At 36.2% G+C, this 20347-nt stretch overlaps 1 protein-coding gene across 2 annotated transcripts in view; it reads left to right on the top strand.

The window, feature by feature from the left end:
* Nucleotides 1-20021, top strand: part of OLFM3 (olfactomedin 3) — a 237215-nt gene extending 217194 nt beyond the window's left edge. For both annotated transcript variants that reach the window (XM_004471667.4, XM_023582569.3), the window contains exons 5-6: nucleotides 14477-14583; nucleotides 15703-20021. In XM_004471667.4, coding sequence (XP_004471724.1) covers nucleotides 14477-14583; nucleotides 15703-16380 — 785 coding nt within the window. In that variant the 3' untranslated portion in view covers nucleotides 16381-20021. The remainder of the gene's footprint in view (nucleotides 1-14476; nucleotides 14584-15702) is intronic.
* The last annotated feature ends 326 nt before the right edge of the window (nucleotides 20022-20347 follow it).

The raw sequence follows: 20347 nt of genomic DNA on the forward strand, positions 1-20347 counted from the left end.
GGCAGCCCATTCATCCTTCAGACGGTATAAAGTTCTCACTTGTGCTAGACTGTCTGCAGAATCATTTCCTGGGCTTATGAGAGATTTATGCCCTGCAACATGATAAACAATTATGCTGCACTCTTGTCCTTTGGACCATAAGTCCTTCCACAAATTTTGTCCCCAGAGAGGTCTTTTGCTAATCATTCATTCTTGCTGCTCCACTGGGGCAGCCATAAAATTAGTCCTTTGTACATGGTCCAACTATCTGTACACACAGTAAGGGGTTGGGTTCATGCATTATAACTAGCCAAATGACTCTCAGTTCAGCCTACTGACTGCTTTGACCAAATCCGGTTTCAAACCAGGTATTTTCTGTATCCATTCAGATACCTACAGTGGTCCAAAACATCACCATGCCTTTGCTGGACCCACCAGTTTACCAGGCATCAGCTGATCTAGTGCCTGTTCCATCCTTGTAGTGTCTAGGCTCTAAGGCCTGGGGACCGGGAAGCCCTCTGGCCAAGGGGTCACTTTGACCCTCTACTGGTCCTAACACTTCCTACAACTGTGCAGACAGGAGGGCTAGTACTCAACATTGCCCACTGTTTCAGATATGTGCCCCATTTGGTCAATGTGGGTGTCTGAGCCACCTAAGTCCTGGGGGCACTTAACCACAAATGTACCCATCCTGCCCCAGGGAGGGAGGTTTGTACTAGGACTCGATGTTGTCCTGTAAGCACTTCACATGCCTGAAGGGTGGCATACCCTGCTGCTAGCTGGCATTCAGTAAGAGAATAGCGGGGTTCTGCCCCTTTCCATAGTTGAGACCAGAACCCTATGGGCACTCTGCATTTCCCACGTGTTTGCCAGAGGCCTCAGCCATACCTGGCATCATGGCAAGTGACATCCAGTTGGAAAGGCAGGGACTGATCAATAACTGGCAAGGTCTGAGTCTGACCAACTGCCTGCTTGGCAGCTTGAAAAGCATGTTCATGGGTATCAATCCAATCACAAACACTTCTTTTTCTGGAGGGCATACAAGGAGCAGAGTATCTGTGTCAAATATCCTAATAAGCCAGGAAATGCCTGTACCTGTTTTACAGTAGTAGGTCATAGGGACACACTTGTGCCTTATCTACTATTGTCTCAGGAATAACTTTTGTCTTACCCAAACAATTACCAAGAATTTGACAGATACTCCAGGCCCTTGGACCTTTGCTGACTTCCCAACCCCCTGTCCTCAGCTTATCTTGTAGGTCCTTTGCTGCTGCTTCTAAATCTGAAAGAGAGTCAGAGGTTAGTATGACATCATCAATATAATGAAAAACACAGATTGTTGGGTTATTTACTTATTTTTTCTCTCCCCTTCCCCCCTGCCCCAGTTGTCTGCTCTCTCTATCCACTCGCTGTGTGTTCTTCTGTGTCCGCTTGTGTTCTTGTCAGCAGCACTGGGAATCCTTGTCTCTTTTTGTTGTGTCATCTTGCTGCATCAGCTCTCCATGTGTGCGGCCCCACTCCTGGGTAGGCTGCGCTTTTTCACACAGGGCAGTTCTCCTTACAGGGCACACTCCTTGCATGTGGGGCTCCCCTATGCAGGGGACACCCCTGTATGGCACAGTACTCCTTGTGTACATTGGCACTGTGTGTGGGCAAGCTTCACCACACAGGTCAGGAGGCCCCAGGGTTTGAACCTTGGACCTTCCATGTGGTAAGCAGATGCTCTATTCATTGAGCCAAATCTGCTTCCCGATGGTTGGGTTATGAGTGTACCCTTGAAGAAGCACCAAAAAGGTCCACTGGCATCCTGCTCACATAAAGGCAAATTGTTCTTGACTCTCTGGCACAATATCTACAGAGAAAAAAGCATTAGCCACGTCCACCACATTAGCTGAGATATCAGTCACTGATGGGACCACGATATCAATCACTGATGGGACCACTGCATGTAAATGTGGAGTCACTTTATTCAGTTCACGGTAATCTACCACCATGCACCACGTTCTGTCGGGCTTCTGGACAGGATACACAGGGGACTGAAAGGACTATGTGCAGCCTCCAGTTCTTCAACCTCCCTAGTCAGGTTCCTCGGCCCATTTGTCAATTTTCATAGACATTGTCCTCTGGTTCTGCCCAAAAAACATCTTGTAAGTGGAGAAGACATCCCATTAGTCGGGACTTTTTTCCCTGCAACTTTGTGTACTACTGTTTTGGCATCAGCTCCTTCCACAGAGCTAGTAGCACTTCATTAGGTCACTCCATTATCTTATCCAGATTAACACTGGCAACAGTGAGGTCCATCCACATTTGCAGTCAAGACACTTTCAGTGGCCTCAGGGACTTGCTTCCCCAGACCTGTGTTGGGTCAGTCCCTTGTCCTCCCATACGGCCCCCTCTTCTTGGTCCTTTAGAAGGGGAAGGGGCCTTTTGATGTATTGGCCTCCCTCAGTGGTCCCACTTTCGGATATCCACATTCTCTAAGGCCATGGATGTTACAATTTACATATAGGGCTAAAAGGGCTGCTAAGGAAAAAAACATACCTGGAGGAGCTGTAGCCAGAATCATATCTTTCGTATGGGTGGAAAAGAGCTCACTGTCTGGGCCCATATAATTTGCCTGGAACATCGTTCAACACATTCCCATCTCACGCACCGTCTCAACTAGGTCCATATAAGTGGCCCATTTACTAGCAGTCTTGGGGAGCTCCAGCATTGTGCCATATCATCCAACACAAGGTCCTGGGGTTGGTGTGGGGACCCAGACCAGAGCTCATCGCGAGTACTCACAGCACCATCGGTCTCCCCGAGAGCCGTCTCCTCCTCCAACGCACTCAGGCAGGTCTCCAGTTCCTCCCGCCACCTCTAAGTTTCCGAACATGGACTTGTGCAGCTAAAATTTCCTTGTGCTGTTTCCACAGCATAGTCAGGAAAAACCAGGGCATTTTCCCAGCCCATTCCTTCTGGGAAAGGAGTAACACATCTCCCAAATATTCCAGTGCCTTTGCAATAGACTCTGGAGTGGGACGAAACATACCCCAGCTCTCTGGAGCAGCCCATTATAATACAATCACTGCCCCTGGATACCAAAAACCTGACGGGGCTACAGCCCTCCCCTGTCATGCCCTGCCGGGTCCACCGGGGCTGAAGGTCAACTTCCCCGTGCTCAGAGGATCCTGCCAACCAAGCCAAATGTCAGGTCTGTGCACCTCAGCCAGGGTGGGGGAGTCAAGGCCCTTGGTGAAGAAAAAGGTATGCAGAATCACAGGAAGTTTATGCATTTTGAGTTTATTCCATGCTCTTTTTCTTTTCTTTTGTTCTCCCTCTGCCTTCCTATTTACATGGGAGCTGCTTTTATGTCACTACTATCAGAATACATGATTGGTTCTTACAGTGGCATACCTATCATGTTATATATACTGATTAGCTGGCATGTGTGCTGGTCGGGGCCAGGCTCATCCCCCAGAAGCTGAATGCAGTTATGCTGCATCATTGTTTCCTGGACATGGCCAAGAAGTAGCCAGGATGCTTAGGTCATTTTACTATCAGGCTCTAGCTCCCCCTACAATAAGAATCTCAATAAAATGAAAGTTTTAAAGGGATTAAATAGAACAACTGGATTTGAAGCCCACTGTTTTAGCTTTCCAAAGGGCTGCTGATGTGAAGTATCAAAAACGCATTGGCTTTTATAAAGAGGGTTAATTTGGTTTAAAAACTTACAGTTCCAAGATGATGAAAGTTCAGATTAAGGAATCTTAAGAGGTGTTTTCTCACCAACGTCAGCTGTCATGTATTGATGCAAGAGAGCCATTGAAATCTGCCTTACCCACCAGAACATACCGTCATCTCCAAAAGTTCAACTGTGGACAGCTAGCTTAGGGGTTATCTCTTTCTGGGTCTCCTCTGTTAGTCTCAGCTACTCTGCTTTCTTCCTGAGTTTAGCTGTAAGCTACCAGACATATGTCACATTGGGCCTCAGCTCACCTCTCGAGGCCTTCTCTCTTTGCATCTCAGCTATGGACAAAACTAGATTTTTCTCTCACACAGCAGGATCAAATATGGTGATTTCCTTTATCTGTGTGTCTCTCTCTGTGTCTCCATTTCTATCAGACCCTGCAAAAGGGCAGCAACTCAACCTAGTCAGTCTTCACTGACACAGTCCAACTGAAAGGGTCTCATACCCACAAGAATGGATTAGTTCACAAACATGATCTTTCTCTTTAGGTTTCAACAAACTCAAGCCACCATACCCACTGTGGCAGATTGAGATTATTTTATGAATCCCAAAATGAAAAAGATTATGTTTGTAAACTAATCTATACCTCACAGTGTGATATCTTTGATTGTATTAAATTCAATAGAGGGGACTTTGATTAGATGACCTGTTAAGATTTCTGTAGAGCTTTTTATTGGACTATGTCAGTGTCCAATAAACTGGTTCTGATATAAATGGACACTCATTCAGACAGACACCTGCCATGTGACAGAAAGGTGAAGGCTCAAACAGCTGAGGCCCAGGGGAGAGATGAGCCATTTTCCCATTAGCTTACATCTGAAATTGGGAAAAGACTAGAAGAGACAAGACTGATAGAGGAAGCCTGGAAAGAGATAACCCTAGACCAGCTTGCAGCTGAAATTGGGAAGAAAGTAGAGCAGTTGAGCCTGAGAGAGGAAGCTCTGAGGGGAAGGCAGAGACCTGCAGAGATTGCCCATCAGTTTCCACATGTGGCAGCTGATTTGGTGAGAAAGTACCTCTTATGGTATCTTGAGTTGGAATTTTCACAGCCTTGGAATTATAACCTTTTATTCCCAAATAGATCCCCATTATAAAAGTCAACAGATTTCTGGTACTTTACATCAGCACCCCTTTGGCAAACCAATACACCTTGAATAACAAAATGAAATTCCCCTGGAGGGTTTAAAAAACAGATTCCAGCTGGTAGAGAAGAGAATCAGTGAACTTGAAGACAAAGCAATTGAAAGGATCAGGATGAGGATCAAAAAGAAAAAATGAGTCAGATAAAAAGTGAAAATAGCCTAATAGACATGAGAGATGCCATCGAGCATACCAATATACACATTTTGGGAGTCCCAGAGGAAGAAGAAGGAAAGAAAGGGATGGAAGGAATTTTCATTGAAATAGGGAAAACTTGCTAAACTTGGCAAAAGATGTGAATATGAACATCCATGAAGCCCAGAGAACACTAAACAGGATAAACTTAAAAAAACATAAGCCCAGACACATGGTGGTCAAACTATCAAATGCAAAGGATAAGGGGAGAATTCTGAAAGCTGTAAGAAAAAAGCAATGTATTAAGTACAAGCCATCCAAATTAAATTAAGTGGCAGTTTACCAAGGAGGCAATGAATTGAAATACTTAAAGTATTGAGACCAAGAATTTTAAATCTGGGGAAACTGTCTTTCAAAAATGCCCATGAAAGAATGGATGTATAAACAAAATGTGGTATATGCAAGCAATAGAATAAAGCTCTGATACTTGCAACAACATGTATGAATCTTTGATTGAAATAGATATTGGAATCATGTTGAGTGAAACAAGCTAGGCACAAAAGGATGAATATTGTATGATTTCACTGATGTGAAATAATTTGAATAATCCAATTCATTGAGGCAAAAACTAGAATGTGCTACCAGGGACCAGGGAAAAGGTAGGGAATAGGGAGTTAATGCTTAAATATTATATTTTTTCTACTTGGGGTGATGGAAAAATTTCAGTAATGGATGGTAGCCCAACATTGTAAATATAATAAACAGGATTGAAATATATATTGTTTATTAGTCAACCAAAGGGGTGCTGATGCAAAATACCAGAAATCTGTTGGCTTTTATAAAGGGTATTTATTTGGGGTGGAAGCTTAGTTACCAGGCCATAAAGCGTAAGTTACTTACCTCACAAAGTCTGTTGCCTCATGTTGGAGCAAGATGGCTGCCGACATCTGCAAGGGTTCAGGCTTCCTCTTCCTCTTAAGGCTCCATGGTCCCAGCTTCTTCCAATATCAGAAGTAGGCTGGGATAAGTCTCGTCTGTCTCCCTGGACTTGCTTCTCTCTGGACTCAGCTACTCTGCTCTCTCCACAAGGCCAGCTGTAAACTATCTGGTGGATGGCTCATCTAAATTCAATATAATCTAATGTATCTAGAGGAATAGACCAATTTATAAACATAATCCAATATCTATTTTTGGAATTCATAAATAATACCAAACTGCTACATATTGGAATGTGGTTAAACTGAAACTTTAGGTTATATATATATATATATATTACTAGCATACAATTTTAAAATATAAATAAATATCCATAGGGCTGTACAATACAAATAGTGAATCCTAGAGTAAACTGAAAACTGTAGTTAATATATTATAATGGTATTATGGCACAATTGTAGTAATGGTCTTTCTTCAGTTGCAGCAAATATACTCCGCTAATGCAAGATACTAATAGCAGGGTAATAAACGAGAATTCTGTATTTTATGCCTGATGTTTCTATAAATCTACAACTTTTCTAATAAAATATGAAAAAAAAAATGATTAAGTTCCCAGAGAGTAAGTATGGAATCAGAATCCAAATCCAAGCAGACTCCAAAACCCATTTCCCCTACCACTTCAAGATGCTGTCTCCCACCAGCTGATCCACTTTCTAGAATGTCCTTCCCTTCTGTTCATAGGTCCTTGATTGGCTTCTTGTCAGTTAGATCTCAGATTAAATATTAACCACTCTGAGAGGTCTTCTCTGCTGATCCAATCAAAAGTCATTCTTAAATTACTCTCTATCAAACAGCCCTATTAAATCTCTGCAATAGACATGTTTAGCTTATTTGCTTGTTTGTTTATGCTCTCTCTTCCAACCAAACTGTAATCTTCACCAGAACAGAGATATCATGCCTTGTTCACCATGGTAACCACTGTAATAGAACAGTGATCTGTGCTCAATAAGTTTTAGCTGGATGAATGAGTAAATAAGTGTGTGAATAAAACACCCCTTTCCAAAGGCCACATATAAACGCCCTTCTAAGCAACCAAGGGTTCAATTTCTGAAGTATAAATGACTGAAAGAAGAATCAATTACTGCCACCAAACCAGGTAAAAGAGTCTGTATAAAGGCCACCTAATTCTGGTCACACAACATGGAAGAACTTTGTGCAAAGCACTTTGTCCACAACTCTGTAAAAGGCATACACACTATCAATTAAGCAACTTTATTACTGTGGAGTCCAAATTTTTCAATAAAACCACTATTTCAGATTAAGAAACTGAAGGACTCCTTTAAGCTACAGATATTATTTTAAATCATTAATAGGGTTGGTTATTAACTCTTTACTTCTAGTGTGCTTCTCAGATTAATACTAAAAAGTTGGTTTACTGAAAGTATGAGACTACAGGATGAAACTTGTTATGGACTGAGGTCAAATCCAGGAAGGTAATACATGGTATTGTAGATTTTGAATTACTGGGCAGATGGGCAATAGCTAATGGGTTATAAATATGGAGGAAAATAAATGCAAGAGGAATACATTTATGAATCAAAGAATGCAATACACAAATTTCGCAAATGTTCATAGTATCTTCCCTGGTCAGAGACTACATAGAAATATCTTTATTTGAAATTGGAACTCAAATAATTTTAGGTACATATTTTGACAGTGGTTTTCACCTAACTTAAAAACCCACTCATGGACAGTTCACAGAGTTAAAGTTTACAAAATTATATTGATTTAAGAGATTATAAGAAGATCCCATCAGGCAGACAAGACAATCAACCATTAATGCGCATTGAGACCTGATAAGAAATGCAGCTGTATTAAACGTGTCCTTTCTAGACCCTACTGTTCATTTTCCACAGAAAATTAAACATGATAGATTAGTTGTTTTTCCCTTGGTTCTTTCATTGAGTGACAATTTATGGGTATTTTTTGTGGACAAAGAATAGAGGTATATATGGCCTAAAACAAGATACACTTGGAGTTACCTAAGGAGACTATCCTAATGAACAGAGTGCTCTTAGACATTACAGGGCTCAGGGATGAATCTCTATTTCAATTTAATATCAAAGGATATTAAGTACCCTCAAGGCTATATCCTTTTCTTCTCAGTACAAATTTGATCTAAAATAACTTCTTCATTTAACTTTCCTTGTCAGTTTATTCAAAAATGGAAAAAAAATAGAAAAGAAGTAGGATGAGCATAAGCAACGATGTTTTGAGAAGCGATGACAGAGCTTCTAAGGATTTGCCTTATATCTCCAGCACCCAGCATACTCCTGATACATATTTTCTCAGTAAATGTTTGCTTAATGAATAAATTAATTATTAATACTTAAATAGTAAATATTTACTTTGTTCTCTAGCATACACATTTTAGAGAAACTGTTCATAACAGCAAGAATAAAATAAAATCTTGTTTAGTTTTGGGGTCAGAAGCTCTTAACCCCTGGTATAAATTCTGTCTTGATGCCTGGTATAAATGAAATAAAGCTCAGAAGCATGCCTTTGCCATATCAATACAATGCTGTGTTAGCTCCAAACATCACCAAAGTCAAGAAACCCTAATCCACTGGCATGCTCTGGGTGGTCTGGAAATACTGATTGGATAAGATTCCTGGCATGATGCCTAGTGCCAAGAATAGCTCTTATGTAGGATTTAACTAATCCATGCAACCCAATTCACAATAAAGCTATTGTGACTGTATTTATATGACTGTATAAACTGAGTCCAGAAGATCCTTTAATCTTAGAAATCCTATCAACATCTGAAATATGCATACATCTGAAGCAAATATAGGGTTTTGTGTCACTTTGATTTGTCCATATTATGCATCAGGCAATAGGCTGCTCATGGTAAAGTGAGGAGTTATGTTGATAAGGCAGACTAGAAACCTCTTTGAGGTTTGTGTGGTTAGTCATCTAAAATTTTAATTTAAACTGTATAACTACAAAATTGCTGCTTTATTTTCAGTATAAAAACAACTTGAAGTGATGATAATGTCTTAGTGATTATGTTTTTGTTTGGTCATTTCCTCTAGGTATAAAGTTTTTGGGAGCTGGACATTACCTTGTATAATATTTGTTTCATATTTAGGATATGATATTAATATCCAGAACTAATTTTGACTCAACTGGCTTCTGTAATTCCATGTGTTGTTTTCTTCAAACAATTTGGAAAGGTTATTTTTAAAAGATACTTTTCAAGAAATTTTAGAATAATATTTCCTCCTATAATTAGTGGGTGTTGAACTGAAGCTTATTTTCCAAAGGCTATAATCACTGATACTTTGAAATAAAACATTTATCCTTGAATCATATTTATAATATCTTTTATAATATCTGCACATGTCCTTCCTGCTGTCATGTATTTGCACTTCTTAGCATTGGAATGCAGTTACTAATAAATGTTATAATTCATAGTAGACATTCTGATTTTTTAAGGCTGAAATAACTAGACTGTAAGTTAGAGCTAGAAGCTTAAAGAACACAATTCCAATCAGTTCTTACAGGACTGAAGCAAAATTAAAATGCAGAATATTCATATCTTCCATTTCTGCAGACTATTTACATCTTCCATTTCCACCTACTTCCTAGATTTGCAAGGAAACCTGGCATATAAAAACCTGGAAGTCATTTTGCAATAGGCAAAATGTAAATATGAACTTTACTTTGTTAAATTTAAGGGCTGATAATATTTTTTACAGAAATTTAACTTTTTAAAATTTTAATTTAAATATTTATGGATATAGGAAATTTAAAGGAACTGAAGGACTTAGAATAGAAAGCAACAGTACTCATCACCAGCTCTGCTCCCCAGAAGCAACCATACATAACAGTTTAATTTTAGGGTTTCAAGGTGGTCAACTCCCTATCTCTAATAATATGCTTATTTTCCCATGTTTTTGGACTAATCAATTTTAGACATTATTTATTGACTTCCTTCTTTGCAGGATAAGGATTTAGATGACTATGCCACCCACATTTATTTCATGTCTCCTCCTAATAATGCTTTTATGACTAGTCACTGTTCAACCCTTATTGAACTTCAAACTTCATGCTTAAATCTTAATTATTTTTCATCAATTATAGGCAAATATAATACCACATTTTAAAATATGAACGTGGTCTTGTCCCCACCTTTTTGTCCAATTCTTCCATTTTTATAAATCCTCTTAAATTGTGAAATTAATCTATTCTTCTCTGTTATCATGGTTGATAACATTTTGTCTTTTTTGTAATCACAAGGCAGATGAAAAATCTAAGTATTCTTAATTTATGGCCTGATTCTACAAGTTTCCAGTATTATGCAAATGCTCATATTTTTCCTAGAAGCTATATGGCAAACTAGGATATCTTCATTTCCTCTCTGAGTCCAATTTCAAGATATCTGTGTCATTCAAAGGAAAATATTAGAGGAGCTCAAAGTATGTCTCCTTTTATATGCTCCAATAATTGACCACACCATAACCTCTAGTTCTTCCCTGAAGGTTTCACACTGTCCACCTATCAACCCCTATTATTTCTGAGATCCCTTCCTGGAGCTGTCTATCCATTCTAGACTAACTATTCTCAATGTCTACTGCCCAGATGTCATTCTGGACAAGAAGTTGTGGTTTCCTAATCTCATGTTTTCCCATCTCAGTTTACCCCCTTATTTTACTGCAACATATCCTCAAATAACTTCTAAAGAAAGAATGCATTGTAGTTAAACAATTGCAGGTTTGTCTGTCAGAAAATATCCTGATTTTATCTTCCTCCGAAGTTTCTTTTTAAATATAAGGCACTAATCATCTTGCAGCATCTGTCTTTGGGTACCAAGAACCCCCTTACCACTCTAACTTGTGTTCCTTCATATGTAATCAGCTCTCACACATTCTCTCTCAGAAAAGTTTAAGTGTGTTCTCTTTATTCATACTCTGCTAAAATTTCACAAAAATTTTCTTTTTAGGAATGGAATTTATTTTGCTCATTGTGGTATATCCCTTTAATCTAAATACTTAGGTCGTCTTAAAACTGAAAATTCCCTCTGTAATTTTTGATAATTTTCTCCACTCTTTTTTCTTTCCCCTCTCATTCTAGAAACCTTGTTCTTCAGATGTTGGGGCTTCTGGATTGATCCTATATGCCTTTCATTTTCATAACTTCTTTTAAATTTTGGGATAACCCTTTTTACCACCCTCCCCATATGTTGTTCTTAAAAAAATGCAGCCATATATTTAATTACCAGTAGTTTTTCTGTTTCCTTCACACTGCTTTCCTTGCTTTTTAGTTTCAATATCGTCTCAAATCTCTCTGAAGATACTAGCATATCTTCTGCTCTGTGAATTCTCATTCTTTTATAGGGATCTATTTTTTCTGCATATTTACCTTGGTCATTCTTATTGTAAGTGTTCTGAAAATATTTGAAAATCCTTAGTCATCCATTCCTTTTAGAAGATGTGAACAATAAATCTGCCTGGAAGCTGTAGATACTTAGGTAGGTCTTAACCTTTCATTCCCTGGAAGAGTAGGTAGAGAGATTACCAATGTCATATGCTTAGGTCTTTTTTCTGGAATGGCAGTGCCCACATTGCTCTAAACCTTTTCAGGCAATTGATACAGTTTCATAGAATTTTTTCCCCCCTTGGGCCTGCCTTGTAGATCCTGCATCTGTGGATGAAGATCAGATCAATTGCTCTTAAGGCATACAATTAGTGGTTTCCATATTCTGTCTTATCTCACTCCTAACATCCTTTATACTTACATTTCTGAGCCCCTATCTCTCCTCTTTAAGGAAGAACAGCTATTTCCCCAGCTCTACCCTCCTTTTCATAGACCTCATCACATCTTATTTCATCCTATGTCTTCAATTACCACACTCCATCCACCTATACCTTCTAGAAATTTGATGACAATTTCTTTTCCACTGATGACCCTTATACCATTCTCTTCACTTTGAATTTCTTATCTGAATTATTTCTTTGCTATTATATTAATGATCTTCGAAATAATGGAAATAAAGCATGATCAGTCTAAAAATCATTTTAAGACAAAATTACTTTTAAAATATTTACCTGACTTATTTTTCTATTTATATTTTCTTCAGAGACATGGTCTATCATTCCCACCTAATAAAAATCAAAAGTAGTATTTTGTGGCAAGTGTATATTTTGGTTGGATGTCTTCTTATTCATTTCAATCCATATATATATATATATATAACCTGGGGGGGGAGAGAAATAAAAATAACTCATATATATATATATATTCAAGATTTATTTTTATAAATAATAAATAAATAATAAAAAGATTTATTTTTATAAATAAAAAATAAATAATAAAAATAAATCTTGATTTATTTTTATTTCTCCCCCCCCCCCAGGTTATTTCTCCCCCTCCCCACCTCCATTGTCTGCTCTGTGTCCATTCACTGTGTGTTCTTCTGTGTCTGCTTGTATTCTCATCAGATGGCACTGGGGATCTGTGTCTCTTTTTATTGCATCATCTTGCTGTGTCAGCTCTCCATTTGTGTGGCACCACTCCTGGACAGGCTGTGATTTCACACTGGGTGACTCTCCTTGCACAGGGGCCACTCCTCATGTGTGGGGTTCCCCTACAGCAGGGCATCCCTACCTGGGCCAGCTCACCACAGGAGCCAGGAGGTCCTGGGTGTCAAGCCTTTGAACCTCCTATATGGTAGGCAAATGCTCTATCTGTTGAGCCACATCTGCTTCCTACTTATATTTGAAAACATCATTTTTTAAGATACTTTAGAAATGATAAAACATATTTATGAGTGAATGATTTAATAATATAAATAGTTCTTATCATCTGTATATTACTTTCACTAATTGTGAATTTAGGAAAATAATTAAATCCACTGCAATGATAAAACCTATTTTTGTGTGATTGATTTCGTAATATAAATAGTTCTTACATCTGTATACTACTTTCACTAATTATAAATTCAGAAAAATACTCAACCAGATCCATTCAAAATAGTTTGGGTTTTATCTAGCGCAGTCGATACTTCTTTACCCATATGTTGTTCATGTCTTTATACTAAATTGAACTGATTTTTCTAAATAGGTTTAATTCAAGATTTTGCTCTTCAATATAGATAATGCAATCAAGTACTGCCCAGTTTATCAGGTTTGAGTATATTAGAACAGAAATTTACTATATAAAGAGCCAGCACATCAGTTTGTGTCACAGAAGAAGAAAAAATATATCCAATTCAGGTTTCATGAAATACTATAGATTACTAAATTTATAATAGTGAAGTAATAGTGGAAAATATAAGGTTATCACTCATCATCTAGCTGCATAGCTTAGAATTTTGCCAATTAAAAATTACTCATATGAGAACCATTTTCAAAAAAAAATGAGCCGTATAAAATATAAGCTAGAATTAGGTTTGTTCCTTGATTTGCTTTGAGGATCTGTTCTTTTCTTTCTAAACACAAACAAATCAATAAGAATGACTGGAAATTCATCAGTTCTAGAGATAGGCAGAGGAAGAAGGAAAGTAAATAAAACCAGCAGGACAAAAAATTAAAAAAGAAAAACAAATAAAAAGGAACTGAAAGTAAAAAGAAGATATAAATGGACACGGGAAAGACTATTCCTTTGTTTAGACCAAAGTCAACATTTTACCTTCATATTACCTTGCATTATGCATATAATAGATCATTTCCAATTTTGCTGCTTAAAAATCCCACAGAAGTACCTTGGGTTTCTCTTTGATTTAGGTTTAGTATTTAAGATTACTATGGTATGCCTAAGAGCTTCACAGTATGGGTGATAAAAATATTGCTATTTAAGATTTTCCCTACTTGTTGCCAGTTGATACTCTAAATCTCTCACTCACAATATGGGGCATCTGAGGGCTTGGGTTTTTATTTTTGTGTGTACATGTTTGCTCTACCAGTCCTTGATATCTGTAAAAGACTTTTACCCTTCAGACTGTACCTCTCTCTCAGGTTGACCTGACTGAATTTTCTATTAATTTATATTCTATGAGGATGTCTTTCACAGTAGCTCCTTACATTACAAATTGCAAATCAATCTGTAAAGTTTTTTCTGGCTTGGATAAGTGGTCTATCATCACAAAACATGGGAAGGCGAAGGGTAGGGAGAAAACTGCTAATCAGGTAACAGGCCCATGGGCAATTTCTTTAATTGTTCTGCCGTCTTTACTAAGAAGAAGCAGATGCTGAATTGGTATAATGATAATGACAACTTTACTCACTTATTACTTTCCAGATTGTACAACTCATTTCCCATTTTAAAATCCCACATTTTAGATTTAAAGCATTAAAAATGCAACTACTCACGGTTCAAATTCTGGTTAAATGCAGACCACCCAATACAAAATAATCATTCGTTCATCACAGGTGACATTAATCCCATGGACTTGCTTTGTTTCATGATTCCTTTCTTTGTTCTTGGTATGAATATGTATTTTGGAATCATTGGCCATGTTCACACAGCATATTTATGTTTCTCTGATTTCAGCATGCGGCAAATTGATGAAAATCACAGGTCCAATTACGGTCAAGACATCTGGAACCCGATTTGGTGCATGGATGACAGATCCTTTAGCATCTGAAAAAAATAACAGAGTATGTTGCTTTAAAAATTCCTTTGCTTATGACTTGTTTTATCTATATTTATCTCTACTAGACTATGCATTTTCATAAGGATATTAGTTTTACTTTGAAAAGTGTTAAATTGCTTGCATATATTTTCACTTTGATAATCTGAGCCACTCTAAAGGTAGATGGCAAACTCATTTTAGTGAAATGTTCTTTCCTATACTTTACCAGCATAGCGATTCAAATTTTTATTGGTTTTATTCTTATTTTATGATCCATGATTAAGTAGGGCTAATTACAAGTATAAAAATTCCCTATATACTCTTTCTAAAACTTGCTCCTTGGAGGGAAAAAATAACACTAAAGGAGTAACAAACTTAAGAAAGAACCAATTCACTAACCAAAGTAAAATGTCCCTGAAGTCTACAAGTAATTTTAAAAGGAATAACACTGAAACTTTTGGGGGGTATTTTCATAAGTTGGCAATGCCTTTATTATGTAAATCAACATGCTGGAAACTTGCCATAGCTCTATTTATGTTTTATTATAGAGTTCAATATAAATTAAGATTCTCAAGGGCTATATCAAAGTGAGATTAGCTACTAAATTACTAAAATGGTTTCATTAAAAGGTAGTTATACCTATAAATTGGTCCAAAGAACAAGTATTACTAGAATGATCAGTGGTATACTTAAACCAGAAATAAGTTCAATATGTAAAATTAGATCATAAGTTTTCCAGGGTAAAAGACAGAATAAATATAATTTTCTGAAGGTGATATTTTTGCTATTATAAATGATCACATTGATCTATCAGGTAATTTAACAGAGTGATATGATGTGCATTGACATATGTTTGGGTCACTCCGTGATATGTGCTGTATGGTCAAAATAAAAATTTAAAAAAAGAAAGAACGAACAAAATAGAAATCAACTTTAAGTCTCTAAATTCAGTTTCTTTTCCTCGTACACCATGCCAACATTTTTGCAAGAGCCTGCAAAACTCTAACATTGCAGCAGGTCAGCCATAACATAATGTGGCTTCCATAGCATGGAAATGGTGATTTTAATATTTGCTCACTCTCACTGTCTTAATTTTAAATTCTCAGTGAATTTCATCATTCCATTGTTGTTTGCTCTCTCTCAGGTCTGGTACATGGACAGTTACACTAACAATAAAATTGTCCGCGAGTACAAATCAATTGCAGACTTTGTCAGTGGAGCTGAATCAAGGACATATAACCTCCCTTTCAAATGGGCAGGAACTAATCATGTTGTCTACAATGGCTCACTCTATTTTAACAAATACCAGAGTAACATCATCATCAAGTACAGCTTTGAAACGGGAAGAGTGCTTGCCCAACGAAGTCTGGAGTATGCTGGCTTTCACAACGTTTACCCCTATACGTGGGGAGGATTCTCGGACATTGACCTAATGGCTGATGAAATCGGGCTGTGGGCTGTGTATGCCACTAATCAGAATGCGGGCAATATTGTCATCAGCCAACTTAACCAAGACACCTTGGAGGTGATGAAGAGCTGGAGCACTGGCTATCCGAAGAGAAGTGCAGGAGAATCTTTCATGATCTGTGGGACACTGTATGTCACCAACTCCCACTTAACTGGAGCCAAGGTGTATTACTCTTATTCCACCAAAACCTCCACATATGAATATACAGACATTCCCTTCCATAACCAATACTTTCACATATCCATGCTTGACTACAATGCAAGAGATAGAGCTCTTTATGCCTGGAACAATGGCCACCAGGTCCTTTTCAATGTCACCCTTTTCCACATCATTAAGACCGAAGATGACACATAAGCTAATGTTATTTGTTTTGCATTGATCTAAACAATGTCATTTGTGATAAACTGTACAGGACCCCCTCTGTTTTTTTTTTTCTTTATATAACCTTTCCATTATTTCTCCAAAGCACTTCTATTGTAAAGTTTGTGTTTCAAAAAACAGCTGAACCTGTTGAAATAACGTGTTGGAAACATACCCTAAGTTTTAAATTTACAAGGCCTATCATGTCCTTGTCTTGAAAAGCACTAAAAAGAATTTAAGTGGCTAAAGTCATAGTTTTGCAAAAGATTAATGATCTGCCTTAGAGACAGAGACTAATGGTGGCTTTAATGCATGAATGTCTGGTTTTTTTTAAAATTCTGTCATTTTTAATGTCTTTGCTCCACATCAGGAAATATGTTGGTAGAAATTAGGAAGAAAAAACATTTCCATCCACTTATTTCTAAAGAAAATAAGAATTGTATTTATTGGATAAAATAATATTACTAATTTTCTGTTACACAATTCTCTGATGCGGTGCTGTACAGTCATTTTTAAATATCTTGCTAACAAATACGTATTTCTACCATTGTAACCACCATTGTGCAATTGTATCTCTTCACTTCTGTGAAAGTAAGTAATATTTTTTATAAAATACACTGAAGTTTAATCTCAGTAATTGTTATGGTTCAATTTTGAAGTATGGTCAAGAAGGAAGCATCTTTTTGGCTTATCCTTTTACATAAGCATTATAACTAGTAAGAAAATCAAACCAGATCCCTTAGTAGAGTATTTTATCCCAAGTTTATTGGACAGCTGACATTGAATGCTAAAACTCAGTATGACTGAATTATTCTGTTCGCACCACTGAAAGTAACCCATATAATTGTTTGCAAAAGATGTAACTGAGCCACAAAAATTGGATTTGACTTGAATCTTCCATTTATTATATAACCAAACATATTTTATTCTACATAATTAAATATATTAGTGTTTTATTTTATATTTTCCACTCAACTTACATTAATGTTATTCATCATATCAAGACTCTCAATGTACATGAAGCACATAGGAAAACTCTTAAAAAGAAAATTTCTCTAGTGGCCTGTAGATTTATTTTATGAGCCCTGGAGAGTTACTGGCAAAATGTGTGCAAAGGAAGATGATGGGGACTCTTGGGAGTTGTTCCTGTGGTTTCAAATGTGGAAATAACCAATTCAGAAAATGAGATGAAGCGGCAACCCCTTGTTACTCTGATTCACTTTCCGTGCAGAAATAAGATAAAGAAAGAAAAGCTTTAATAATACTTTGTTATCAACTCCACAAAGCATATAATCTATATATCAAACATGTCACTGACTTTGGATGTATTCTTCATATATTAAAAAATACTTATTAAGGAAGTTTTATGGAAACTAATATGGGTTGGTTTTATAATTTTACAGTATATTCTCTAACAAATAATGGATAACTTAAATTGTTGTAAATGTTTAAATTCACATACATAATACCATAATTTTCTTTCAAAAATAAAGACATACTAATTCAGATAAAACTTTGTGAAAAATGCTAATGCTTAATGGTAACTCACATCAAATGTCACAAGTAAAACATTATTTTTGAATATTACTTAGTCAAATTTGTAGGATTAAGTAACCCAATATTAAGCTTAAATAATTATTATACTTTAACAAAGATTTCTTTTTTTTCCCCTACAAAAGTTTAGCATAATTTAATGATCATTCTGGGTCTTTTTACAATATTGTCTTCTCTTTTTAAAAGTTTACTTAAGCTCTCTTCTGTTATTGAGAATTGAAAAACTGAAGCGATTCATTAGTCATGATATATATATACTACACATATATTCAGCCAATATTTTGTATATCAAGACTTTGTGTGGAGAAAGAAAGTCACATCAGTTTCAGAAATTAATGCATTTCTAAGTAGAAGGCTGCTAATGATATCTGGATCTTTATTACTTGTTTAAAAAAAGATGATGTTCTATGGTACCAAGTGCATTTAAGCCCTAGATGATCACAGCTTGTTTGTGAGGTGCAGTTTGTAAAGCACTTTATTCTTTTCTATGTAAGGTTTCATCACCATATCCAGTTTATAGTGTATGTGCTGCTAGAGTAAGCACAGATTTTGTTATTGTCATTAGAAGTGGGAATAATATGAGTTTAAAAATGTGATTTGCATTAAACATTTACAATTAAAAAGTGCTTTTGTTAATAAATTATTGGTAGTTTTGTGCCTGAAATTTAAAAAAAAAAAGGTTTTTAAAATTCTCAACAAATAAATTTTATGGAGGAAGTAATGAATATTTGTAAATCATCCACACAAACCAATAGGTAAAGAAATCCAAATTCAGAAATTCTTAATCCTAAATGATTTGCATTTTTGATATTTTCTAAATTAACCAGATTATTAACAAATTTCCATGTCATTAGAATAATAATAAGATTATTGTCTGATTGTATGTATCATTTGTATTTGTGGCACTTGAATTGTGATGCTTATAACTTACACTTCAACTTATATCTATGATTTTAGATAATGGAAGTATTTCAATGCATTATCAATATGTAGAAAGGAAAATACTGGCCAATGCCTATATAGTGTAACAAGTGATTAATTAAGACTATGATATATCAGTTACATTCAGAATCTCTGATTCTTAAGCCCATACTTATTGAGAGAGTCATTTCACCTCCATAATAAATAGCATTATGTCCTATAAAGTCTTATCTTATTCTCAGAAAATGCTAACTTCTTATTGATTATAACTTGAGATAAGATGTTCTTTATATCTGAAAATTACTACCAAACTTAAGAGTAAAAATTTTTTATCAGAAGAAATTGTTTAAAAGTATAAATATATAACATTGTGCTTATGTTCATCTCAAAGTAAAACCAGTTATGGTCCTACTAAAATAATGTTTACATATAACAATCCTTTATCTTTATTCTTTACAAGGATTTATCTTCAAAAAACCCTACCTGATCTCCTAACACAAATGTAAATGTATTTGGTAGCAAAATGTATCCCTACAAGTGAGAACAATTATGAAATACATAGCCATTGACCAAGTTGTTCCCAAGCCTTTTAGAAAAATGGACACTTTTGAAAACAATATCTGAAATAGCATTTTGCTGACTTGCAGGGGTAGGTGTGATTATATCCTTGACTATGGCATAACCTGAATTGTCATGACATGTTAAGAGACCTGACACTTGGAGATAAAACTTTGTTCACCTTCTCTGTCATCCCATGGTAAACAGACCATGAGAAGAACTTCTATAAAGCTGTCTCCTTAGTAGTAGTATGGGCAGGTAGCATCATGAAACTTGGATGCAGTAGGGTAATATAAAGCCTTAATAATTGACTGCTTATACCTGGAAACAGTCATTTATGGAAAAGTCCAGAGTCACTAAACATGATTCAGTTCAGTAGGCTGTAGCCACACTGAAATCAAGAACTTGGAATGGTTTCTCTTTCTAAAAGCTAACTAAGTTCAGTATAAGTCTGTTAACTAATAATTTGCCATGATCAGTGTCTCTTCAGAAAAGATCTGTGCCCTAAGACAATCTGTTTTCTTGAATGTTCTAAATCATACTGGAAAACTACATGGAAAACATTAGCTTGTGAAAGAAAAAATAAAGCAATTTCACCAAAATCTTTTGGTATTTTTATAAGAAATTATGAATTACATTCATGATGATCACTTGAATAAAGAATCAATGATTTGTTCTATCATTAAGTCAATATGAAGGAAATTCTCTCCTAAAACTTTTTCCAAAGCTGATTTATCTAACTCACATCTTGAAATTATATTATGCAATTTATCCCTTTTGGTTGAATTCTTTCGTTAGGCTTATAGGAATTTTCATCCTGTTTGAAGTCTGCCTTATCTCCAAAATGTCAAACTTGTTAGCATAAAACTCTGAAATTCTCAAATGCCAAAAAATACGAATGTTAAGTATTAAACCTAACTGGAGAATA

Source organism: Dasypus novemcinctus, chromosome 9, assembly GCF_030445035.2.
Source record: "Dasypus novemcinctus isolate mDasNov1 chromosome 9, mDasNov1.1.hap2, whole genome shotgun sequence".
Classification (NCBI taxonomy): domain Eukaryota; kingdom Metazoa; phylum Chordata; class Mammalia; order Cingulata; family Dasypodidae; genus Dasypus; species Dasypus novemcinctus.